The 27,939-nt window shown below is 37.2% G+C and overlaps 1 protein-coding gene across 4 annotated transcripts in view; it reads left to right on the top strand.

The window, feature by feature from the left end:
- Positions 1–18,157, top strand: part of LOC139977251 (uncharacterized) — a 35,465-nt gene extending 17,308 nt beyond the window's left edge. For 3 of the 4 annotated variants that reach the window (XM_071986526.1, XM_071986525.1, XM_071986528.1), the window contains exons 2-6: positions 12,497–12,683; positions 14,137–14,292; positions 14,627–14,719; positions 15,742–15,834; positions 16,847–18,157. In XM_071986526.1, coding sequence (XP_071842627.1) covers positions 12,602–12,683; positions 14,137–14,292; positions 14,627–14,719; positions 15,742–15,834; positions 16,847–18,093 — 1,671 coding nt within the window. In that variant the 5' untranslated portion in view covers positions 12,497–12,601 and the 3' untranslated portion in view covers positions 18,094–18,157. Of the gene's footprint in view, positions 1–10,297; positions 10,508–12,496; positions 12,684–14,136; positions 14,293–14,626; positions 14,720–15,741; positions 15,835–16,846 lie in introns of those variants that run through there. The other variant, XM_071986527.1, reaches the window with a different exon arrangement.
- The last annotated feature ends 9,782 nt before the right edge of the window (positions 18,158–27,939 follow it).

The raw sequence follows: 27,939 nt of genomic DNA, 5'->3' as shown, positions 1-27,939 counted from the left end.
CCCTGCACAAAGTAGCTCTATCTAGATATATATAGTGAGATTTTTATTCTCTCTGGCTCTTTGCTCTAAACAAAGTGTTCTCTCTGGCCCATGTAGAAAGTTAATCCGAAACCCGCTTTCTACACTATATATGTTTCCCTCATACGCCACAATCAATTTGCTCATTAGTACCAGTATGGGTGTTGCATTAGGTTAATCGAAATTCAATGATAGACCGAATGCTTCTTGAGTGAGAAAAGTTCTCACTTTTTCTATAGCTTTTCTCCTTTCATTGTTGCGCCAATTTAGACCACTTACAAGTTTAATACTATTGTTCTTCTTGTCATTGCTCTGGTTCATTAATTAGGGCTTTGGTTAAGTTGTTGATTATAAATTATGTTGGCGTGTTCGTTTTTAACTTCTTCTTTTTTTGTCAATGAACTAATTTACGAATACTGCTCTTTCATTTTCTCACCTCATTTGTGGGGGATGGGACCAGCGGAAGGAGATGGGGAGTTGAGGAATGAAACCTTAAAATGGAGGAAGACTAGGAGGGCGCTAGTCGGTATCCTAGTTGCAATGGGTTGCCACAAAGAAATGAAATGACGTTGCGTGGGCGTAGGCTTAGATTCGCAACAAGGGGCCTCAACATGTGTTTACGCGTTTCAAAGTGGGCTTTGAAGAACAATTCAAATATTCCCAAAGTATTAGGCAGCTGAAAGAAAGAGACAAAGATCATGTTGTCACTAGGTATTAATGAGACTATTTTAAGCATAGTATAAGGGATAATTGTCGAATTAGATGACTACGTTAAAAGAGGGCGCTATTAAAGATATCACTATGTCGCTAAACGATTAAAGATTGTACGATTTCTCATCTTTTTCACTTTCATTAAGCTGCCCCGTAATTGAGAATATTCCAACTGCATTTCAAGGACTTAGTTAGAAAAATATCATCCTTGCAAGTGAATTTAACCAGTTATTTTGACGCCAAGAGGAGTTAATTAATTTCATTTCACTATCGATATTAATAATCGAGTAATTATCATGGTCGCACATTCAGTTTACTTATATATGGTTTGGTTTCATTCTGCATGTTTGGGTTGGTTAGATTCTCGTTTTGTATATTTTTAAAAATTTGCCCATGGTGTCTCAATTCTTTGATTTCTTCTGGCTTTCTTTGTTTCCATTTTGAATGGGGTCGGGTAGGGGTGGAGGGAATCGTCCGTGCCGTGTGAATAACTCCGTCAATTTCAATCTATAATAGGAATCTGGTAGGAAATGACATCTGGCAAAGTAATCTTAGTGTGTGTAGTATGGAGCCCATTTTAAAATATCAATGAAGAAATTTTCCTCCCAATTTTAGTCACGTAAGTGCAATATTTAGAACTTGTATCGACATAAAACAGGTCAAAGCTCCCACACGCAGGTCAAAGCACGTTTTTCCTTCAAAGCACGACTTCTAGTGGCGCGCCGGAGACTGCCTGCATGGCCGGCCATGCACGAGCCGCGTTTTGCCTAACTGTGCTTATAAACGCATCTCCAAGCATGAGTCGCGTTTTGGGATGACACTCAGTGAAACCCACATTTCAGTTACAAATCCACCAACCGACCCGACCCGCCCCCCCCCCCCCTCCACCATATCCACCCAAGTTTGAGAGCAGATCGATAATATGTACATGCAATGAATTTCAATGAAACTCAAAGTTTTTTTTTATGATTTCAAAGGTTGTAAAGCGGTAGCGCACCAAATCAATGAACTTAAAGAACACTGTTCGGTTTGAACTGAAAATCGTTTCCATCCAATCAGAAACTTACGCGTGATTGCAAACTTTACTGTGAGAAGTGACTTTCAGGCATTAAGACATCCCTCTCGGCTGGCTTCGTTAAATTTCTTTAAAAGACTGTCGAATTGTTTGATTTTATAATGAACTCTGCTTCGGTGGATTTTTATAATTAAAAAAATCAGTTTAACGTATAAGTTAAATTGTTGAAGTAGAAATGAATTTCTATTGATTTTAAAAATAAAGGTACAGGTACAAATAGGCCAACAATATAAACTCACAGAAACTGTCCATGAAATTGAATGTGAAAATAAGAAAAGGATTTTCAAACTCAAATTGAATGTCGATATACGCATATAAATATCGAACGATTTTTTGTTCGACTTTAAGAGATATTGCTGTTTGCTTGCATCCAGGGCCGTCTTAACGCATGGGCCCACTGGGCCCTGGCCCAGGGCCCCGCGATGTCAGGGGCCCCGCAATCGTAGTAACCCCATGTCTTAATCTGGGAGGAAAACTGATTGAATAGGCCATTATGCCTGATTGAAATCGATACTTGACAACTTGTGACGAGAGTTGGTGAAACACTTGAGAGTTTGACATTAAATATTCGAATCTGAGTTGGCAACCCTGGAATATACAATGCTTCAGTCACGAAAGGCATACAGTTTGAAAACCGTGGGCAATACCTCACTACCAAACCTAAAAAAAGGAACCACCACTTGTGTTCGAGCTCACTTATACACCCTACATCAAAACCACGCATTTGAAGAAAAAAACACTTTTGAAACATTGGCACTTAATCTCGCAACACGCGGAAGTATCCAAACTGTTTCCAAAAGAACCGATTCTAGCCTACAAAAGAGCCCAAAATCTCAAAGATTTACTTGTTAACTCAAGGTTTCGTATTAACGAAGAATCAGCTGACTCTCAAAGTTCACACGAAGCTCTGTTAGATGCTCTTATAGCTGCACTATGAGTCCATAAAACCTCGTGCACAGAAAATAGATGCATTTTGAGAACGAGACGCCCAGGCCGAATATAAAATATTTAAAGGCTACTACTGATGAAGCTCCTCCTATATAAAGTTTGAGAGCAGAAACCGGTCTAGTTGGTCATAAGAACCTACGCTAGTCTCTCCTACTATTAACAGTACACTCAATTCACGTAATAGGTGCAATTATGTTTCACCATGAGGAGCATGCTATAAGTTTATGTTCCTCGGGCCCTCCCTTAAAATACTTCATGTTCTTGGCGACTACGTTGCGTTAGATAGTGTAAAACCGCTTACACCCCCAGGCGCGTAGCCAAGGGGGGGGGGGGCGAAGGGGCAGCCGCCCCCCCCCTTGAGCACATTTAAAAAAAAATTAATGTTTTTATGATATCGCTAGTATTTTCAAAAGAGAAAATGCTAAGATGCAACTTACAAAGCCTGGGAAGTGCCATTTCCAGCGATCTGGGAGGCATTTTCAGCCAAAATTTTCTTGTACGCTTCGCGCCAAGTCATGGTGGCGCTACGCTTAGATAGTTGCAAGGCCGAATCTACAGTTTCGCCCTCCCGTGGCAAATTCCTGGCTACGCGCCTGACACCCCCCTTTCAGTTGAAAGACCGGTCACAAGGGTGTTACAAATGGTGAGTCCAGTACTGTTAGGGAAGGGATGGAGGGAAACTGGAAGATTACTCTTCAATAATGTATTTCAGCTTTTAGATAGATCACGTATGTTATTCAGCTAAAGTTTTATGCTTTATTCGCGACAAAATATGCAGGCATGTCTATGCTTGAGCGATTGTCAAGAATGTCAATTTTTCACGCAACTTTTTTCGAACTCACTTAATTGAGGGGCCCCGCTCCATTGCTGGGCCCAGGGCCCGGTGATCTCTTAAGACGGCCCTGCTTGCATCTTCAAGTATGAAACACGTCCTCATAGCATTTTGGACGGACTATAATACACTTGATTGTGTATTGTATGCAGACGGCGACATTGAAAAAAAAAAAAAAAAAAAAATCAGTTTTCGGTGTGTTGTGATGAATCATTGATGATACCTGACTTGTGGTGTTATTAATATTATTGCAAACGAATATTATTCAAAAATTATTTCAAATTTCAACTTTACGTTATCGGAGTGTGTGGTAATACCATGTTTAGGCGTTTATGTTTTATCATTCCAACGCGGGTTAACTCTTTTAGGAGCCCCTACCGAAGAAGATTGATACCCGCCTTGTAGTTACAAACTTGATGTGGGCAAGCAATCGCGTGACTGATTGACGGAGCAGTGTCAACATGAACTGCAATGTGAGACTTAAAACCAAATGTTTGCAACCCATTGCCATGCATGGATATACATGTTTGACAGCGCCATCTATGAACACAACGCTAAAGTACCCTTGGAGTACGATGAATGATATATGAACAACCCTAACCAACTAAGTAATTGCTTGTTTGTAACTTGCTAATGGGATTAAACATCAGCAACATATCTTTAATTAATGTTTTCGTACATCTGATTCGATAATACCCGACCTGTCCTATTCACATTTCAATCTTAACAACAAAACACTCAAAGCATTCAACAGCCCTCTAGTTGCCATATATTTTAGCATGACATAGTATCTTCAAGGTACAATATGCTTTAAAGGCATTGAAGACTCGACCCAAACAGCGTGCCGCCATCTTTAAAAAGTTAACTTTCCGTTGCTTGCTAGTGAAGTTTTTCTCCTGTCGCTACAAAATGCAGACAGTAATGAAACGTGATACCTTGTTATTTTTTAGCTGGACCTGAGATGTCCATCGCTGTATCGTTTGTACACTGTGCTGTGGGTATTGACCGCAGCTGTATGTACTGATTGTACACAATTACCGACGGCAGCAAGCTGTGTGTGTATTTTCTGGGATCGATGGTGGTGTCTAACACTTCTGTTACACCTCATTCGTAACTACGTCAGATTACCGGCATTAGACGTTTCTTTTTGCGCGAGTCTTCACACCCTTTAACAATCCATTTGTTTAACCTAATCAATGTCTTGTAAGTTATCTTTAGCCATCATGTTTTGTTTGACTGACAGTGAACACCTTTAGGACCTGAGGACACATACACCATAATTGAAACGGTTCGAGTATATAACGGTCGAATGACAAAAATGTCCAAAGGTATTAACACGTCAGCTGCAGCAACATTTGAAGTATGACATAAATAACTATACTAGAAGAACATAAATAACAATAAACTGATAGTTTGCCCTGTAACCTAACAGACACGAAGTATGTACAGTGGGTAAAGAAAATTTGATAGCTATTATACGGTACCGTAGTTAAAAGGTTAGTTCATAAGCAGAACAAAACATAACCTACGTTAATAGATAATTAGTTTGCTGAATGACGAAAGCTACTTTACGCTGTGACTCGTTGAAACAAGTAAATATAAGGTTATGGGGAATTTAAGCAATAATATATTTACCAGCCAAGATCAACTTTAGCTCCTTTAGTAACCCTAAAGTAACAATTACTCTCGTATCAGTTGTTCTCATATTAATGTGCACAAAATCGAATAGGTAACACTTGAAAACTAAAACATCATGGCAGCGGTCCCTTGCCAAGTACATTCATAAAGTCATGAATGGTACCATCTTTTCATGATTCTAAACGAATTTGATATAAAATCCTGGCGTGCAAACTATCGTAAATCACAATTTCTCAGCTACAAAAAAAGGGTACAAAATGACTTGAAGTATCACATGATAACTAAATAATAATAATAATAATAATAATAATAATAATTACGCAGTAATTTTTAAGACGCTTTAGCGATCTTATGTGGAATACAATTTTCACTTGTGGCTTCCGATTCAACTTTTCAAATCAAATCTGAAATTTCAATTTAGCAAGTGAGATGGGCAAACAGTAGATTGCTCTTGGATGAAAAGCCCGTTTCCGATTGCTAACTTACGCTAATAAAATATATAATATTAAACAGATAACTTGCACTGAAACCTAGCTCACAGTCATGACGTACTTTCCCCAAGACCCATCAACAGTTAAAATGAAGAGTTAATTTTTTATGTTAGTTTTCATTCGCAAAACAAGGATAAATGATGTCAAAGATACGATAGGCCTCCAAATATTCCACGCTGAACATGTCACGGGGGACTTTGTCGCTAAGCAACGCCTTATTGAGAAAGATTCCAGTTGCTTCTGTCATCCTCATAAAAGATTTGCATCTTCGCTCTGTGCCCTTTTGATTGAAACGGATGCAAAAGTTATTGTTGTAGCGTGATAGTGAGCATTTGTGCGACTCCATCGCGTGGCACAAAGGTATGTTACAGGCCATATCATCACAGGTTGACCAATCAAGTGGTGTCGGGAATGAGCTCCACAAGGTATCCCTAACTTCCTTCCATTCATCTTGAAATTTCATACTGTCTTCTCCATGGGTACACATTTGCTCGAGGATTTGAAGAACCATTACGTCACTTCCGTCTTGTATTGTTATCACCCCTTCCTCTTCCGTTATGGCGTCAATGTAAGTGACGTCACTCAGTAAAGGGTTGACAACTGGTGATTTGCTATCAGTAAAGAGACCCAGCAATTGCTTAACAGGTGTTCCGTCTGTTTTTCTTGATGCTGAGAGTAACATCCAGACAAGCCGGTATGATGACGTGTTAGTGCAGACATCCACGTGGCTGGCAGTTTCATCAAGAACGTCCGGGGTAAACGTACCATACATAATGATACCAACTGCATCACTGGAGGTAACACCAGGAATTGAGTTGCTCACGGGAATTTCGAGAGGATGATCTGTGGATTCAACAAATGGAAAAGTTTGTCAGAGTGAGGTACCAAAGAAAGAGAGAGAGAGGTGAGAGGGAGGTGGAGGGAGGTGAAGAGAGAGGGGGGAGGGAGAGTGGTGGAGAGAATTTTTGAGTGACAGTTCCGATACTAGACTGTTATAATAAATTAAATATTCCAGCTATATCGGTCTTAGTTTTTTTCAACTTGATTAAACCACGAGGAGGATAAGATTATCAACACAAGATATTGACATCCTTGACCAGGCCCGGCTCCCCGGATGTTCGCACCGGCCCTTTTCCACTACTGCCTATTCATAATAACATTGAGTGTCGTTTGAAAACTTTGTCATATGATATGGTCAGAAAGATGGAAATTTATAATCCCAACGTAATTTCAGCAACTTTGATGTTTCAAAGTAATAATTTAACGACCGTTATGAAATCCAATGGAAAGAAATAACAAGTTTCTGTTTCCTCGTTTATTTGCGTGTACTGAGAGTTTGATTTAGCTGAAATTAAACACACAATCAAATTGTTTCAAATTGATTCGTGAAGAGAAGCATATACTATTTTTACAGAATAAGATACAGACTTGTACGAACTTACCATCAAAACATTGGTCCAAGTTATGCACTTGTCTTCTCAAAAACTCCTCGGCAGTGTTACGGTTGATGTCATAAAAACCCATGTTGACTTTCCAACTTGCCGAATGAGAATGTTGAATCACTCTCCCACAGGTGATGGAAAGAATACAACAATCACACAACAACAGGAAGACAAATTTGCCAGTATCCATCTTGTTTATCAGACCTTTCTCTTTTGGTTATCTGTGTTACTCTAATAGATCTCAACTTGTTCACCAAAAGGAAGGTCGTCAACACGCTTTATATATTGTAGCCATTAAAACAATTTTGGTAATTTGCTGTTATTCATGGTTACTAGTAGTATTCTTTCGAGCGTATATTAAGTTCGGTATGGTGATTGCAAAGCTGAGTTTATAGTGGTTTATTTCCTGTGTGTCGTCAACACGCTTAATATATTGTAGCAATTAAAACAATTTTGGTAATTTGCTTTTATTCATGGTTACTAGTAGTAATCTTTCGAGCGTATATTTAGTACGGTATGGTGATTGCAAAGCTGAGTTTATAGTGGTTTATTTCCTGTGTCGTGAACACGCTTTATATGTTGTAGTCATTAAAAACAGTTTTGGTAATTTGCTTTTATTCATGGTTATGAGTAGTATTCCCTCGAGCGTATATTTAGTACGTTAACCTTAAAGTACCCGTCAGGTAAAAAGTACCCAATGAAAAATATAATCGATAAAGTTAATGCAATAGTAAAGAGGTCACGTTACACAATGCCTTAACGTAATTCAAGAAGCCTACATTCTGAGAAATTTGTTGAAAGAGGGAAAGTTCTTTAATTAAGCACGTGTTCATTAACTGAAATTGGAAAGATGAGCTATTGATGTTCTTTGGTTAAGGTGAAGTCGGAGAATTGTCTTTCATTTAGTCGGAGTAGAATTACACCAAACATGACCTCCTCCATGAAGGTTCATGCCCTTATACCCAAACCGATCGGAAATTAAAAAAAATACCCTCCCAGACATATATATTCTCCCAAAACATTAGAAATTCTGTTCCCGTCAACGAGCCTACGTATCTAAATTATAATTAATTGAAATGAATGCCAGAATAGTTACTCTATGCAGCTTATCAGATGTAGATTGGGAGAACTGTCCGCAATGATGTCATTTAACAACACTAATTGATCTAATTTCAAATCATTGATTGGTATGATTTTTTGATTTTATATAACTTGGACATAGTCAGAAAGTTAGGATTATCAGTTTCCAAAATGGCGGGAGTCACATAAAGATTAAGTGTTTTTTCCCCAATCAACATATTCTTATTTCTATGTATTATCATTATGTTAAGATATATGTCAAGGATTCAAAACCTCTTTTCTTGACTCTGTTGAATTTTAATATGAGATTTTCAGCTAAACAATTGTGACTGAGCAAAAACGAACAAGGTCTTTGGTCAAGCTGACCTTAGCAAGGATTCTTTTGTTGCTGGCTTTTATATTAATTTTTCTTTTCTTTTTTCCCCCCAAATTCAGTATCAGATCAGGGAAGATCAATAACAGTGCTTGATAGTAGAAAAATTAATTAAAAATCACTGAAACGTTCGAAATGTCAGGGTTTAATACGTGATAATCCAACCACAAACTTTAGTAGAATTCGACTGTAAGTACAGGCAAAAAGAACCAACTAATTGTAGGTTTGAATTGAAATGCTTTCCATATGTGAAGAAATAAAAAGGATCGATATGCTTATAACTTTGTAGACAATTCCTTGATTTGAATATGTTATTCATTGTTGTCATAGAAACATAAATGTTGTTCTTTTCGAAAATATCTCGAAAACATTCTCCAAAAAATGTGTAATGACAGTCTGCACATAACATAAATATAATACGTCGTTCAAATGTCAGTGCATGCAGAAAACTTTTTCAGGATTACAAACTGTCAATCATAGATGGGAATTTTAAGTATCCACTTTGTTTTGAAAAGAATGCGTTCCATGTTTATTTTTAATGATTCTATTGCTTTTTACTTTTGAAAGTGTTCGTTTATGCACTAGTTAGGTAGTTATTTACTCGCACAACCTTGTTAGAGACATAACTATATGACTAATTTATAGTGTCAATATATCTAAAAACGCACAAATTTTACGTCGTAACGTCTAGACAAATATTATCTATATATTTATACATACACACACACACACACACACACACACACACACACACACATATATATATATATATATATAAATATATATATATATATATATTCTAAATACCAGCGGAGGAGGGAAGTTTTAGTGGTGCACACTGTGCCGATATGTCTATTACGGCAGAGTGGGATACACGGCTCACTACTGGTTGTATATCAAGATGTAGGTCTGTTGTTGCATTGCTAATCTGGTCGCGAAGAAACAAGTTCAACATTATCGATGCAACACTATAGTGGCTATCAGTGTAGCTGTGATAATATGTATAACACACTTCACGTGAAGCTAGGGAACCCGTAAAATAAGCGTAGAACACGATATGAATATCACAGGGCTGAGTCTTTCACTTAAAACCCAATTACACAGCATATACTGTAGCTTTTTCAAAGGATAACGACCATACCGTAGGTATCGTATACACAAAAGCGCAATTTTAGATTACAAAAGATTCAGATAGGAGAGTGGACGTTTCACCGAAAGTAGAGCATTAAGATGACAATTGTTTTCATGCATTGTTAAATAGAATAACATATGACACATTAAGAAAAGCGCTGCATAGCCCCATGACTACCTGGACTGACACTTCTCAGCTTGCCCGAGACCATCCTCAAAGCGTGCTCCTTGATGTTTTTCTTACCTTAATATCTCGAACTTTTTAACTCATTATTCAACCTTCCATCTCGAATTTTCGTCGTTATATATTCCGATAAAAAAAATTAGGAGAAAAAATATATACTTAAGCTAGAATAAAGTTAAATAAACAACACGGACGTAACTTGGCGTATAGTTTTGACGTATAGCGAAATCGATATAGCTTCCCTTTGGTTCGGTTCTATTATTGATTTCGTAAAGGATTGACTTGGTTTTGAATAGATTTCTCGTTTTGATTAAAATTTTTATTTCTAGATTTGAGTGCTTTCAGTGATAATAGAATTGTGCAGGACATGAGTAATGACCGTGTGTAGCTGCCATGTGTATGCACAGAATTATTCAAAAAATTACAAATTATGAATCACATTTGCGTTTCCATGTGTTCAATTTGCTTTGTAAAGGATGTGCTCTATGCTAAATGTTTAATGGAAAAATGACTCTTCTGTTTCTTGAGGGACAAAATTGTTAGTTTATACACTGCACATCGTGGAAGTCTGTCCGTTTGAACGGGTGAGTTGTAAATCTTTTAAAACGATGCACTAAAAGTTCTCCTCCGTATGCCAAGGGACATATATCGTGGGTTTGATATTGCTATACTAAGACATAATTGAAAGACTTCGACAATACTCAACATTATAGACCCCCTAAATTTGTTTGAAATTCAATCTTTAAAGTTGTTTAATCTATGGCGATGGTTAATACATTTAGATAGTTAATCATTGCACATGATATTAACACTTACAGGTAACAACTGATATTCTGCCGCATTCTTAATTTACTCTATATGTAATATGCCTACATCAATAATTTAATAAGATGGTGCTTAGACTTCTCTGTGACCTTCCCATAACCTGTTCGAAAGATTAATTCCAACCACTTACATACTTTTGTAGTACATCCCGGACGTATACAATATATATATATATATATCAATGTACCACAAAATTATTCTAGCATTTACATGGTCCCACAACGTTTTAATTTTATTTGATTGGTCAATAGCGGTAGTGTGATCCCTTCAAATTAAAGCTTTTAAAAGGAAACGGATTAGATCAGGAGTTTCAAGGATAAAGAGGATCACGCAACGACATACTCGTCTCATTTATTTGGCAATGTTCCGTCTGTGAATCAAATGCTCAGGATTACTTGGCAAATTGCCAAGTTAACTTTTCAAACGTAGACCAATTTCCATGTTTCATTCTAAGGAATGTAGAGGTTTATTTTGCACAGGGTTAGTAACTTTGCTTGGCTTTATCCTAGACACTTACATTTTATAAAAATAATGAATGGTTATGAGTGCAATAGTGCAAATATTTCATGAGTTGAAAGATGGAATGTTCCATTCAACGAGGCGCAGCCGAGTTGAATGGAACAAATTACATCTTTTAACGAATGAATGTTTGCACTATTGCACGAATGGAAACCATTCATTATTGTGATATTTTGCAAATGCATCTGGCGACAGCAGAATGGATGATGTCATTCGGTCAATACCTTCTTTTATTTCTCTATAGTTTATCAATCATTTCTCCACATATGGACATAATATTTCTGCAAATTGAGACACATTTTTATTAAATTCTAAGGCCATAGACCTTTGACAGCTATAAGCATACATTCCAAATGTACCAGGTTTCAAGGATAACTCAACAACAAGTTTTATAAGAGCCAAAGTAAAGGTTTGGAGAGTATTTCCCGGATGACATCACTGTGAGTGATCCAACTTCCTGGACTGATTATATAGTTGAAGATTTAGCCTGTCAAACATAGATCATATTCAAATCACCAACATTTATAATTAGGGGCAATATATCGAAGTAAGGTTTTCAACTACAGCACTGTGCAATATTTTTCTCTTTTTAATGTAACTTTCGCATTGTTTCAATAAAGCTAGTTAATGACAACTTTATACAAAGAGGTGTATAGCATGCGCTCCTGTTAATACCCATTAGCGATGTAGCTGAAGTATTCCACGGATTAATTTGTACATCATTTCTGCTGCCACTTTATCGGTGGACGGAACGTTTTGTATTTCTTCACCCGATACACACAGAGAACACAGTTACTACTGTAAGTTTTGAAGTTTTGTGCCACAGCAAAAACTGGATCGTGCTATAAATCGGTAGCATGTGCTATTAGGATTACAGTAAGTGTTGAGGATATGTGTAGTTCCAACAAATCAAGTTTTTGGGATTTGTTGGGATTACACATATCCTCGGTTCTTACTGTAATCTGCACATGCTACCGATTTATCAGATTTGTCAGCACGATCAAGTTTTTACTGTGGTACAAAACTTTAAGATTTTCAGTAGTTACTGTAATCTCTGTGTGAATCGGCTGAATTCTTGTATCCGTCTCCGGTATGGAATGTGCTTGCCACTATAGCCAATTGAACACGAGTTTTGCAAATTTAGTTGCAGTGTTTTCTCCTCAGTTAGTTATATCGGTAGCAATGTTGCCTCGTAAGTATGATCATGTAACGTTTGGCTTCATCTCTAGGTTCAGCGAACTGACTTGAACATATAGCATCTCAAGCTCGTCCAAAGAAGATATTCAACTGAAAGTTTTCAAACATTCTTTGAAAGTTAAAAGCTGTCGCCGAAGATGGAACATACCATGACCTTACTACGACTTTTGACGATTATTGTGGTACTGGAGGGATGGAAGCCATCGAAAGCAACTTTTGGTAAGTGTCTAACATATAATATCCTTTTTTTGTTACTTCATTAATTTCTATAACTCAGCATGGACATTAAGGAAGAAAGCAGGACTTTATGTAAAGTAGACTCCGATCTCTGTTATCGATATGACAACTCATCCATTTGTTTTTTACATGTGCTAACGCCATCAATAAAACTTACTTACGCAGGGGGCAGGAGCCGGGGGGGGGGCACTGGGGCACTTTTTTCCCAAAATAGCAAATGTGCCCTACTGGCAAAATAAAATGTGCCCCTTTGATGAAGAACTCTCTTTTGGATATCTTATAAAGCCTTCGTTAATTTTAATATTTTATCTTAATTATTAATTTTTAGTCTGTACATGCTATTTTTAAAATGGTATCCCATATCTTTTGAAGCACGGTTGACAATAAACTATCTCAATAAATAATAAAATCAATGTTGCAGCGCACCATAATAGTATTGATAGCATACTATCACATCATATATATTCAAGTAATGTTACCGGTGTGTATGGGTTTATAGCATAACGAGTGATGGTTGTGTAATGAAAAGTTGCCTCTGATGTTGTGCCCACCCCACACTTTTTGGAAGCTTCCTAATCCCTGTACTCACGACACTACGTGTTCCGAATAGTTTCCGGTAAGCATTTAAGCTTACTTACCACTAGTCTTGACGGTTCAAAGTAATAATTCTACAACTTGGTGTTAAAAAATCAAAAAAGAAATGCAATGGATACTAGAAGGTGTCATTCGTCGAGGAAAGCTATTAGGAACTCTTCCGATAGAATTAGAGACCTGCAACAGCAATAACGTAGAAGCATGTACCGCCCGATAACCTTTGCCGTTACATACCCACATGTCGCTGATCGCCCGATGGCACAATGGCCACTCTCTACAATTAACAAAGCAACATATCACCTTGCAACCTCTATTCCGGGCACAGCATGTTATAAGCAGCAAAGATAAAATGATGGTCACATAACACAACAGGAATCTCTATTACAAGAATGTCAATCCATATGTCATTGTAACTTGCTAAAATTGAAATCTTACTCGTGGATCTGAGATGAATGGTATGACTTATAGTGAAAGGAATATTTAAAGTTTGCACTGCTTAACCATAAAGTATATATGTTCAAACGTCCACCATATATTGCACACATGTGCTGGATGTCTTATACAGATTGCTCTTAATTACTCTGCAATTCTCTAGAACAAAGACGTTTTGATCAGTCAAGGTAGATCCATGATTGTTCTGCGGTTAGTGTCTTAAAATAATATCGAAAATTTCTTCTTTTCACTAATTTTTTTGGGAATCAGTGGCTCCAAGTCCAGAGCCTCTAAAATAACGTTAATTAAGGCAGAGAACGTTAATTAAGCAAAGAAAATTACTTAATTAAGCAAAGAACGTTAATTAATTTAGTAAAGAAGTTTCTATCAAAATGTTTATTTTGTGCAGCTCCAGATGGTGATGAGGATAGGTCAGTGTGTTACGTCATTGATAGCGTAGATGAAAAGACCAAGACTGCTAAACAAGTCCCATGTGCTGAGATCGAATCACATACGTTTTCTCCAGTCTACAAATTTGATGATTACAACCAATTCTCGTTATCAGGTAATCGATGGGCTCTTTATGTTGGACGTATACCTAATTGCTTGAAAGTTAATACACGTCTTTCAGAAGACAAATTATCACAACAGAATGTAAGTTTAATGTAGTCATCTTACAGCTGAAGTAATCGATGAGACGCTATATCATCTTTAATTGAAAAAAAAAACTCACCAGGCAAATTGAAGATATTGATATTGGAAATATTAAACTTAGTGAAATATTTCAGTATCCAACTGGATTCGAGCCCGGACCATAAGGAATTAAACTGTCTCAAAACCGATTGATTTGTGATTCATTTCTCGATTTGATGATTTGAGCTCCTTTTTCTCATTACTAGCTCTATACAACCAAATGCAGACGCACAGTTCGAACGTCGCGGTCTTTGAAGAAGATAGTATGGCTTCATGTCCTGAAACACAGCATGACTATGGTTTGTAATTGTATATGTCGTGTATGCGACTGTTTGGTTACTCCAGTGGATCACATACACTATATTCCATAACTACCTCTAACCAGAATGCAAAATGCATTGATGTTTCGACGACTTCAATGCACTAGACTTCTGCTTGTTAGTATAACCAGAACTATAGCTGTTACAAGTACACTATGGCGTGATAAACACAGGTCAGTCTACTGTACGTGGCTATACACACCTCCACCAAAACAATAGGGGTATTGTACTCCAATGTTATGAATCCACCCACCAAGTTTTAGAGGTATCCACGATTTCCATCGTTAGATATCATGTAAAAGGGTTTTCAGAGTTTGACCTCTGGTGACCTACAGGAGATTTGACCTCACAAGCAATATGATTCTTCTACTCAATATGGCAAACCCATAATCCATGTATGAAGAATATCCATGATTTCTACCATGAGAAATCATGTTTTCAAGGTTTTCAGGCGTCGACAAATTATTTAAAAGTACTCGTTACTTTTGCGACCATGACTAAAAATCTACTCGCCAAATGTCACTCGCCAGAAGGCATATGATTGTTGTTCAAGTCTCCAAAGTACAGATCTGCAACATCAATACTTTCTTTGAACAAAGGTTAAGCAGTTAGTGGTACGACTGATAAATAAATAAATAAATAAATAAATAAATAAATAAATAAATAAATAAATAAATAAATAAATAAATAAATAAATAAATAAATAAATAAATATATATATATATATATATATATATATATATATATATATAAATCTATTAAATTAAAAAAATCAACACACCACACACAAAAAAAAAACTTCACGACCGGTTATGTTCTTTTGGAACTCACCAACCAGGCAAATTGAACATATTGATATTGGAAATATTCAGCTTAGAGAACATTCCAGTCTCCAACTGGATTCTAACCCGGACCATAAGGGATTAAACTGACGCAAATCTGATTGATTTGTGATTCATTTCTTGATTTGATGATTTGAGCTCCTTTTTTCTCATTACTAGCTCTATACAATCAAATGCAGACGCACAGTTCGAACGTCGCGGTCTTTGAAGAAGATAGTATGGCTTCATGCGATGAAACACAGCATGACTATGGTTTGTAATTGTTTATGTCGTGTATGCGACTGTTTGGTTACTCCAGTGGATCACATACACTATATTCTATAACTACCTCCAAGAATTGCTTTTCGCAGCGTTCATTTGCAGCATGATTTTCGAAATATTGTTCCTTCCTCTCTATCTTTTGTGCACAGAGTCCATTTCCACATTTTCAAATACACTTTGAACATATTGCCTGCTAGAAGTATTCTTGGCATTTTGTCATTTATTCATTGATGAGCTTGCGACAACTTTGATATAGCGATAGAGTATCTCCTTAACTGGGATTACTCTTACTGTAAGATTCTATGTGCGTGAAAATCAACATTTTAACATCTGTCGACTAACGAGTTCAACATAAGCTTACTCTTAAAACTGTCAACGTACATTATTTGTCACAAAATTACAAGAGCTAAGACCAACATATATATTTCATGATCATATTTAATTATTAACCACTGAATAGTGGCGGTTTTAACAAGCTAGATATGTGTTGATTCCTGCTTTTTAAAACTTTTAAACTGTTACAATTTAAAAATAAAAATTATAATAATAAGTGGAAGTCAAATTGATAATTTTGTTCATAAAAATACAATTTAAATATTTATTTGGAAGAGCGAAAAGTTCTAAGAAAAGAAGGCCTGGAATTTGTCACTGTTTTGTTGAAACAAATTCTGAACTGGAATACTGGACTTTTTGGTATGGAACGCACAGAGTATAACTCTTCTCGGGACGTTTAGAACTGATTTTGTGGTTTATTCTCTTTAATCCTAGTCTCAGGTCCCACTGTTCTTCAATGTCTTTGTAAATAATATCCACGGCATCCACAACATCCCCACTCCCAGATTGGACGGGCCCTCGCCCAGTGCCTCTGAATACAGGTTCATGTGTTATAGCCTTAAACAATGCAGTTTTATTATATCGCATAACTGCATAATCTTTGATTGTAGGGACTTCGACCTGTTGATATTTGACATTTTTCCTGTTTATTTGATTGACTTTATCATAGGTCACTACGAAGTACAGTATGCATTCACATTTTTACCGATTCACTGTGGTAGAAGAATTAGAACAGTTCATCGGGTTTCTATACTGACAAACTCATCATCTTCTTGTGCATCTGTTAAACTGTCTTTTCCGCTTTCTAATAACATAAGTGATATCAACATTACACTGTCACCCGGGTCAGGCCAATCAATTCTCATTCCGGAGGCATACCCTGAAATCGATCCAAGGAATCGCGATCCATACGGCGAAATTACTAATACGACGATTGTTATATCTGCCATCGGTAAGGTACATGCGTACGCTTTCACTGAGTGTCAACAAGGTAATCAAGCGTCTGCGTTCCGCCTATTAGATGTGGACGATATTGGTACTAACTACTGGGTAATGTCTTACCACAGCTATCCGAAACATAAAATGCTTGCTGTTGTTTCTATCTACGACAACACATCTATTCAAATCCACTGGAATACATCAATCGCCCCGGAACTGTATCCTAACAATATAACTATTCTTCTGAATAAGTTTCAAACGTACACTCTGGCTTTGGAGTTTGACCCGACTGGTGTCCAGTTGACATCCAACAAGCCGATTTCTGTTTTCAGTGGACACACGAAAGCTAGTATACCAGCAACACCGAGCACGGACCCTATTGCAGAGTGTCTAAAGCCCGTCGAAGACTGGGGTAGGGTTTTTTCGTTAACTCAGCTGGTTGACCCCAAATTCGCAGGTGGTTATATTGTTAGGATTCTGTCGAGTTCTACGAACAACATTACTACGTGGAAACTCGGCGGTAATCACAATGAAACAACTCTTGCAGCCGGGGAATTCTTGGAAGTATTGGTGGACGGAAATGTGACTCATCCACTGGAGATAGTCGCATCAAATAAAGTTTTGGTTGTTCAATTTACCGTGATGAATGACCACACAAGTCCTGTAATGCTGCAAGTACCGAGTCAAGAACATCATCGTATTAGCAATGAGATCTTGTTCCCAGTTTTTGATATGACGGACACAAATACTACAACTTACCTCACTGTGTGGTTACCACCAGAGGTCGATATATTGCAACTATCCCTTAATGAACGTGCTGTTTGGAAGTTTATTGATAAAGATTCTTCTGAATGGTCTATTTTTCAAACAATATTAGAAGTCGGCTTTAATCGTTTGGCTATCCAGGGAAATGGCAATGTTCATGCAATAGTATATTCATATGGACATAGACGAGCCTATGCTTACACTATAGCTTAAATACAAAATGGGCGAAAGGAGGTTATAATGTTATTTCAATCAGTTCCGGAATTCATAATGATATATCATTATCATTATCATTATCACTATCACTATCACATCACTATCATTATCACTATTATTATTATGAGTATCATCATCATCGTTATTATTATTGATAATATTATTATTAGTGTTATTACTGTTATCATTATAAGTATTATAAATATTATAATTATTATAATTATTGTTGTTATTATTGTTATTATGGTTATTATTGTTATAATTATTATTATTATTATTATGATTATGATGATGATTATCATGATTGTTATGATTATTATGATTGTTATGATTATGATTATTGTGATAATGATTATTGTTATTATTATTATTGTTAATATTATTCTTCTTCTCCTCCTTCTTCTTCTTGTTATTCTTCTTCTTCTTATTATTATTATTATTACAAAAATAAAAATCTGTCACTGGGTTTCTGTGCTTGCAATGGCTTCTAAACAACTTCGTTCACCATTGTTGCACTGCAGAGATGATGAATTAGGTGACTTTTACCTCCGTCAATGGATGAGTTAAATCACTTAAATCTGTATGTGTTTGTTAGTTAAAGCAGTATATAGTTAATTTTATTTATTTAGTATTGAGTTGCTGTTATAAGTTGACGTATCAATGACGTAATAGTCGCAACCACTTGTACCTTAAAATATCGTTCTGCGTTAGTTTAACACCACTGCTCGTTGAAATTTCATAATGATGTTCATTGCGTGTATTTCGTTTGTAATTGGTTTCATTTGATGATAATATTGTTCCTAGGATGTGTAGATATTGTATATATATATTTTTTTAGATATGTTATTATTGTTTAAATTCTTTTCTTTACAGACGGGCAACAAAGTCCGGTGACTATTCGTAGCCATTGCCCTTTAAATTATTGATGTTGATTTTTATCTGTATCTGAGTTGGTATAGTTGCATGTTTAAATAAATGGCGCCACCGAACAGCAGTGGTAAAATATAAAATATTACGTCTTTGCGTATTTTGTCCACGACACTTCCTTACATATTAAAAGTGCAATCATTAAATTTCGTCTCAATATCTTCTACAATAAGTGGAACAAACAAACCTAAATACTGTGTATTAATGTTCAAAGTGACCCTGGTGGTTCTTCGTTTCGTAAATATGTTCCCGTTGAAGAGAGGTAGGTTGTATTAGCTATGTTACGAGCACAAACGAAAGACAGAATAAGACATGTTTATATTGATAGAAATATTTATACTACTTATATCCGTAATTTGAGTCGAAACGCTCGAAATAAAGACCATTGTGTTGTATCTTACATTGCGTTAGAGATAAATTTTACGTTTTATTTCGGTATAATGGTGACCTTTTTGCATGGAAGTGCATTATACTACATAATATTGATAATAATAATGATAATAAAACGTAATACTTATATAGCGCCTCCCAGTAATCTCAAAGGCTGTACAATAAAAAATAAGTACAAAGGAACATAGTTAAACCAGGCTAAGAAGTATAGTTGACAGTTTAAGAACAGCTAAAAAGGTATGTCTTCAAATCTGTCTTAAAACGATTAAGGTTAGGTGTTCTACGGATGTTTGTTGGTAAATTGTTCCAGACTTCGGGAGCGGCAGAGCTGAAACACCTGTCTCCATGGAATTTTGTGTTCCACCTGCGAGGACGGCAGAGAAGGGTTTCGGAAGACGAGTGGCGACAACGTTGTGGTGAGTAGGAGACGATGAGGTCTGTCAGATAGCCAGGGGCCATACCGTGGATAGCTTTGAAAGCACGAAGGGCGACTTTGTAGTAAATGCGAAGATGAAGAGGCAACCAGTGCAGGTCACGGAGTATTGGAGTGATATGGTCGTGCGTCCTGGGGCGAGTAACCAGACGGGCGGCCGAATTCTGAATGGGCTGAAGCTTAGTTTTTACATGCTAGCACTCTCTGAAGTTTATCTGTTATGACCGTACGCCTAAGAAGCGTTACCGAAGCAGCTAGCTTTCACTTTCACGGTATAGTGACAGGTGGGTACCCCGTATGATCGTAAATAAACATCATTGTATGTATATATATATATATATATATATTTATATACATATATAATAAGGTAAAGGTAAGACGTTATACTTCATAAACGACAATGCACACACAACAATCATGTGGTTAAAAATTCCTTACATTTTTTCAAGAATTTTTTGTTTGATAGATTTCATAAACTTTATGTAAAAAGTTACGTATGTATGAAGTTACGATACGACTGTGTTGGTGACGTCATCATGTAATTTGAACTGAAAATATCATCTGTTTTTGCCCTCTAAATGTTAAAACTAATAGAGTCATCAATAAAGATTGACCATATTATGTTCACAACAGGTTTCATTTTGACACAACAATTCCTTCACCCCTCCCCCCCCCCCCAAGAAAAACGACACTATAAAAAGTACTGCAATAATAGCTCTTTGAAAGATAAAGTGTGACTCGTCGCTCCCAAACGTGATCGCTGTGGATCAGGAAGATTGGTCTAATCCATTCTGTTGCGGGGAGTTTCTTTATTTTGCTGTGACGCAAACTATTGCATTCTCAGTGTAAATGCGAACTTGGGTGGGTTAAACTACCAATAAATGTGTTTTTAAATTGATTGTGAGTTCTAAACGGTACAGCAACAAAATTCCCAAAAAACTGCACGAACGGTTAAACAGTGCGCAGTTACAGTACACCATACTAGCGCTACCATTCGGGCGTTTACAATAGCGTCTCTCGTATAGACGCATCTCCTAAGGATGACACTCAGTTAAAGTTAAACGCACATTTCAGTTAAAAATCCCCCCCCCCCCCCCACCATATCCACCCAACTTTGAGAGCAGATCGATACCATGAATATGCAATGAATTTCAAAGAAACTCATTTTTTTTATTATTTCAAAGCACGGGGAAAAGACACGCATTTAAGTTATCGTAAGCAGTCCTTGGATGTTTACGTCTTGCTTACGGTCACCTTAAACATCGGAAACCCGTACATTTTGGAACAACGCGTTTACAATGTGATTACGCATCCGTAAACATTGTAATCACGGAACAACAGATTTCCGTTACGTTTATGACAACTTACATATCGGAAGTTAATAATTACTTTCGTATTTATTAAAACTTATTTCTTCTCCACGTTTACGTTGACCTTAATCTCGCCACGAAGAAATTTACGACAGGATTACGATTATCTTACACATCGGAAACTCGTAGCATAGATACAACGCGTTTACAACAAACTTACGCCAAACGTAAGCATGACGTTAACGTTGATTGTTCCACGAAATAAACACTGGACACATTTCTCATGTCAATCTTCCCGATAATGATATTACCCTGTGACTGCATCTCATGAACAAAATTTCAACATTTACGTTGGCTGAAACGAGTGCAGTTAAAAATTAACTGTATATTTACAATTAACTTACAAATACCCAAATACGTTCATTTCAGCGTTTACGTATTGATTACGTCAAGTTTTCATGGACTTGTCATGCTTAATACTATTTATACGAAGATGACATTATAGGCTACTGTGTTTGTTCGTATTAAACATATATGAATATTTTCGTTCACCTGAAACAGGAACAGTACGGCATGTTTAGGATATACACGTCGGAAATTCCGAAGCATGCACACCACGGGATTACAGCATGATTACACCAACTTACACCCTGCGTTTACGTTGAATGTATTCTCCACTGAATTCGGAATTTACGGGAAGATTACGATTCACTTACGCGTCGGAAATTCCAAAGCATACACATAACACGAGTGTAAGTAGAGCATGATTACATCAACTTGCACACTTCGCTCATACGTTGACTCAATAAAGATTCGGAATTTAAGAGATGATTAATATTAACTTAAACGTCGGAAATTTCAAAAATACACAGAACGTGATTACGGTATGATTACATCGCCCATATACGTCACATTTAATTTGTACCCACGGGTAATTTTTACCGAGACAATCATCTGCCTTTTCGGTTCATTATATGTTCGTCTGTAATTATAGCATGCTAAAGTACTTGCTAGAAGTTTTCAAAAAGAGAGGTTTTAACTCTTCCAAAGTTTTCTCTTGAAATTCTAGTAAATGGACACACAATATGACTGAATATCCAGTGAGGTAAATTTCCTTCAGGGTGGTAATAGAAAAAAAGTTAAAGTCTTTGACCAAAGGTGACCATATTTGAATATCTGACATTTTTCTAATACAGCATATATCTTTCAACGTGAATGAGCATGGCCTGCACATACATACTACCATGAATTCGTGACTGATTCTTCGAAGAGTTTTTGGACCTTACCAGCATGCTAACCTAAGCTTATAGCCTACCACTTTACTGCTAAATTTATGCAACCCAAATACATGAACGCTTAAACGTTCTGGTCAAGCGATTCACAATAGGATCATCATACCTGAATTGTGAAGTGCCAACTTTATCCATCTACTTAACAACAACAATGAACACAAGTAAGTCCTCCACTCGGGGACAGACAAAGGATCAGCAGCTTGTTTCAATTGTCATTGAAAAAGTCCTGAAAGCCCAGAAATCCAGAATATGCTCCAAAACTGTGTTAAGGCAGCACTATATGTTAAATTTGACGCCCTTCGAGTCGAAGATATCTGGTGGCATTCACGACATCGAGTGCAAACTTGAAGAGCAGGCCACAGAGCTTAATGAGTGCAAGAAAATGTATAGGCGTATGGAAGAGTGCACGTCGACCCTGACCAAGCAACAGTGGCGTCACCAGACTTGTCAGTCGGGGGGGGGGGCACCAGCATTTGATGGGGGGGGGCACTTAGGTGGATACGGATCGCCGTCCTGGGGGAGGGGTCTAAGGGGAGGGGGTGCCCCATTCAGGCGCGGTGGAACGGGAAAATTATTGGGGGGGTGGTTATGTGTAGAGACTATCTAAGCGGAGCGCCACCATCGGTAAAAATCGGTAACAATACTCTTGTTGGTGTAGTTTATCGTCCCCCAGCAAACTCAATACCGACTTTCATCGAGGACATATATATCCTTTATTAGATACTATTAATAACACGAATAAAAACATAATCCTACTGGGTGAGTTTTATATAGATTTAATAAAGTATGGTTCCGACAATACTACAACGAATTTCCTGGATATATTGTACTCATCTTCTTTTTTACCATTGATTACAAAACCTACTCGTATTACTGACAATTCTGCAACTTTGCTGGATAATATTTTTTGCAATAATTTAATCGGTTCATTTACTTCGGGTATTTTACTTTCTGACATAAGTGATCATTTACCAGCCTATTACATTCAAAGTTTAAATCAACCTACTAACTCTGGCAATAACCATTCTGTATTTTATAAAAGGAAAATTACACCTACAAGTTTGTTTAAACTTGTTGCGGAACTTGATTGTCTAGATTGGGAATGGCTATATTCAACAAACGATGTCGACATATCTTATGATGGTTTTATCAATTCATTCTTACCTATTTATAATAAGCACTGCCCTTTACAAAAAGTTACTTCTAAGAATAGACGAAAAATTCGACTTAAGAATAATTTATTTAAGAATTATATAAAAAATCCTACTCCTGAAAATAAAGTCAAATATTCAGTCTACAGAAATCTAATAACCAGTGTTACCAGGAAGGCTGAAGAATTATATTACCTTAATATGTTTGAGAATAATTAAAAACAATTTGAACAAAACATGGAAAATAATTAATAAACTAATTACAGACAATTCTAAGTTGCACAAAATTTCAAAGATTAATCACAATGGAAGCGTTTTGACTAATGAGAATGATATTGCAAATGCATTTAACGATTTCTTTACACTAATTGTTCCTTCCCTGGCTGAGAAAATTCGTACTTGTAAGGCGGTGTTTAATGATTTCCTAAGAGGCTCTTGTACCAATTCTTTATTTTTGTCTCCTAGTAATCCTTCAGAAATTATCAATATTATCAGTAAACTAAAAGAGGAATTCTGCATCAGTTGGGTTGACGGTATAGCAGTACGCATTCTACAATCTATTTCACATGTTATTGCCCGGCCATTATCTCATATTTTTAATATTTCACTATCAACTGGTATATTCCCAAATTATGCCAAACTTGTCATGTCCGGTGGTGGTGGCCGTAAACCGGTCATGATAATAATAACACGTGAAACAGTTGGTTGCCATTTACAAGTCTGTTTATTTTAACAAAATAGGTGGCGCTATCCCAATATGGGAATTCGGCGGAACATAAAAATAAGACAATACAGTACACTCCTCCCCTTGTCAACAACTAAAAAATTTATGTCCTTTAATTTATGTCCTAAAAAGTAACAACCTGTAATAAACATTATTTACAAATCAAGAATCTTCTTCGGTTTCCTCATTCTGTCTGACCTTCTGAGTAAAATTTGACTATCAACTGACTGACTTGGAGAATCAGGTTTACCAGATTCCAACAAATGTGGTGAAGTTTTTTCCCTAACCTGACTCTCTGATGTGTCAGACTCATGATCTTCATCTGGCAACAACAGTCTGTCAAACATTTCTGAGTGAGAGGATTCCAAAACTGTGGTGCCTTGAGACTCTTTCAAATCAGACTGTGTTTGAGCAGAAAATGACTTTGACCGTATCTGGTTCAGATGTCTCTTCCAAGTTTGACCTTCTACTTGAATGAGATATGTCACAGGACCTAACACTTTGCAAACAACTCCAGTTACCCATTTACCATAATGCTTTCTGAAATCTAGGACTGATACAGAATCACCTACAGAAAATTGTCTCACTGAACCTTCCATGACTTCATGACTTTGACCTTTTGATAACTTGGTACTCGGAGACGGTTTCAAAGAACTCAAACGTGTTCTCAGCTCACGCTTCAAAAACAACTTAGATGGTGTTTCTTTTGTTACCGAATGTGGAGTCACTCTATATGACAATAAGAACCGGTCTAATTTCTGATGTAAATTACCAGAATCATTTTGAGATTTCTTCATGGACTGCTTAAAAGTCTGAACAAAACGTTCAACTTCTCCATTTGATGCTGGATGTTTGACTGCTGATTTTATGTGTTCCACATTATTTTTCTTCAAAAACTCTTCGAACTCATGTGCCACAAATTGAGGACCATTATCAGACACTACAGTATGAGGTAGTCCATACTTACTGAACATTTTTCGCATAACTTGTTTTTTCAGCTGTAGTAGTTTTCATCGGTATGACTTCTGGCCATTTAGAGTGACTGTCTACGACAAGCAGAAACATAGATCCTACAAATGGACCTGCGAAATCTACATGTATTCTTTGCCAAGGCTCTGTTGGCCATCTCCATGGGTTTACAGGCGCTTTGGGTGGCAAAGTTTGGTACTGTCGACAATCATCGCATGACCCTACTAACTCTTCTAGCTGCTGATCTAGTCTTGGCCAATAAACATGGCCCCTGGCTAGACTCTTCATCCTGACCATGCCAGGGTGACCTTCATGTAACTCCTTCAAAACATACTGCTGTAATGACTCGGGCACAACACTCTAACCCCCCACAAAATACAACCACATTCAACTGTTAACTCGTTTCTTTTACGGTAGTACGGCTGAAATTTAACATTGACAGGCCATCCATTTAATATGAAGTACTTGACTCTTGACAATACTTTATCTTTATCAGTTTCCTTCCTAAGTTTCTCATTACTTACAGGCAAACTGTTAACTTGGACCTGTTGACCTTTGATCCTTCATCAGTCCATAACACTGTGAACTGATCGTTACTCTCCCCACTTTTATTCTGGGTTTGCTGAGGCAATCTTGACAAAAAGTCAGCATTTGCATTTTGTTTTGTTGTGCGATACTTATATCATATTAATTCATAACCTGCTAGCAATATGGCCCAACGCTGCAATCTAGATGCTGCCAGAACTGGTATTCCTCGCTTTGTACCTAGGAGGTATGTCAGTGGTTTGTGGTCTGTCGCTATGATGAAACGTTTGCCACATAAGTTTTGGTGGAAATGCCGGACACCAAAAACTATTGCGAGAGCTTCTTTTTCCAGCTGTGAATAGTTTTGCTCTGCTTTTGTCAAGGTTCTAGATGCATACGCAATTGGTCGCTCCTCGCCCAGGATCTTATGTGAAATGACGGCGCCAATACCACAGGGACTAGCATCAACTGCTAATGTTACATCCTTATCAGGATCAAAATAGACAAGCACAGCCTCTGAGCTTAGGATTTCTTTCACTTTATCAAAAGCGTTTTGGCATTCCACTGTCCATTCACAGTTAGCTTTGCTTTTGCTTTGCTCTTTAGGACCTACTATGGTTGAAAGGTTTGGGATAAACTTTCTGTAATAGTTTATGAACCCTAGCAGTGACTGCACTTCATGCAGACTCTTTGGTTGTGGAGCAGACTTCAGTGATTCAACTTTACTTGGTGAAGGATGTAGCCCTACCTTGTCTACAACATGCCCCAAGTACTCAATTTGATCTTGAAACAACACACACTTTTCCCTTTTCAGTTTAACATTAAACTGATTCAGCCTTTCCAAAACTGCTAATAGATTCCTTTTGTGTTCTTCATCATCTTTTCCAGTGATAATGATATCATCTAGGTAACAGCCTACACCCTCCAGCCCATTCAATATCTTATCCATACTCTGTTGAAATATGGCTGGGGCTGAGTTTACACCAAAAGGAAGCCTTGTGTATTGGAATAACCCCAGGTGTGTATTAATGGTTACATACTTCCTCGATTGTTCATCAAGCTCTACCTGTTGGTATGCTGAAGTTAAATCTAACTTTGAGAACTTCTGCACCCCATTCAACTTTGCATACAATTCCTCCGGCCTTGGGAGTGGGTACTCTGTGGTTTCTAATTCAGGATTAATTGTCACTTTGTAATCACCACAGCCTTATTTTGCCATCGGGCTTTTTTACAGGGACTACAGGGGCTGCCCATTCGGAATATTCCACTTTTTCCAGGATCCCCTCTTTTACCAATCTGTTAATCTCCTCTGTAACTTGTTCTTTAACTGCAAATGCGATTGGGCGAGGTTTGAAAAATTTTGGTTTTGCTCCCTCTTTTACTGTAAGATGTGCATGCACCCCCTTTAATTTTCCAATCTCCTTATTGAATACCCCACTATTTGCAATATGCTCCTCAATGTTTTGCTTAGGAACATTTGGACTTTGTATTTTCTTTATGTTTTGCCAGTCCAAAGGCAATTCAAGTAGCCAATCCCTTCCCATTAAAGCTGGACCGTTTCCCTCTACAACATATATAGGTAACATTTGTTCATGTCCATTATACTGAACTCTGACTTTACCTTTACCATGAACTGGAATCTTATCTCCTAGATAAGTTTTTAATACAACCTTTGTTGCATGCAGTTTAACTTTTGACTTGAGTTTCTTAAAGAATGTCTCTTTTGGAATTAGTGTCACTCCTGCCCCAGTGTCCACTTCCATGGAAATTGGCACCCCTTCTATGTTGGCTTCCACTACGATTGGCTTCGCTGATCCCTTTACTAGATTCATCGCATGGATGTGTAATAACTCTTCTTCTAAGTCTTCCGAAGTATCCGACTCTCCTTCGGCAACAGCTTTAATGCGAGAACTTTTTCTCTCTTTCTTCTGTTTAGCTCTACACATCTTTCGTGTGTGATCCTTCTTCTGGCACTCGAAACACTCTTAATCTTTGTAATAACAATCTTCTGCTTCGTGATTAAGTCCTCCACACCTATAACATTTTGCTTTATTTTCATTCTTCTTCGTTTCCCGTTGAGGTGCTACTCGGTGAGCACTAGCACTGGTCTCGGAATTGCGGA

Source organism: Apostichopus japonicus, chromosome 12, assembly GCF_037975245.1.
Source record: "Apostichopus japonicus isolate 1M-3 chromosome 12, ASM3797524v1, whole genome shotgun sequence".
In the NCBI taxonomy this organism is placed as follows: domain Eukaryota; kingdom Metazoa; phylum Echinodermata; class Holothuroidea; order Aspidochirotida; family Stichopodidae; genus Apostichopus; species Apostichopus japonicus.
The sequence above is the reverse complement of the archived record's forward strand: the minus strand, read 5'-3'. Positions and strand labels throughout refer to the sequence as shown.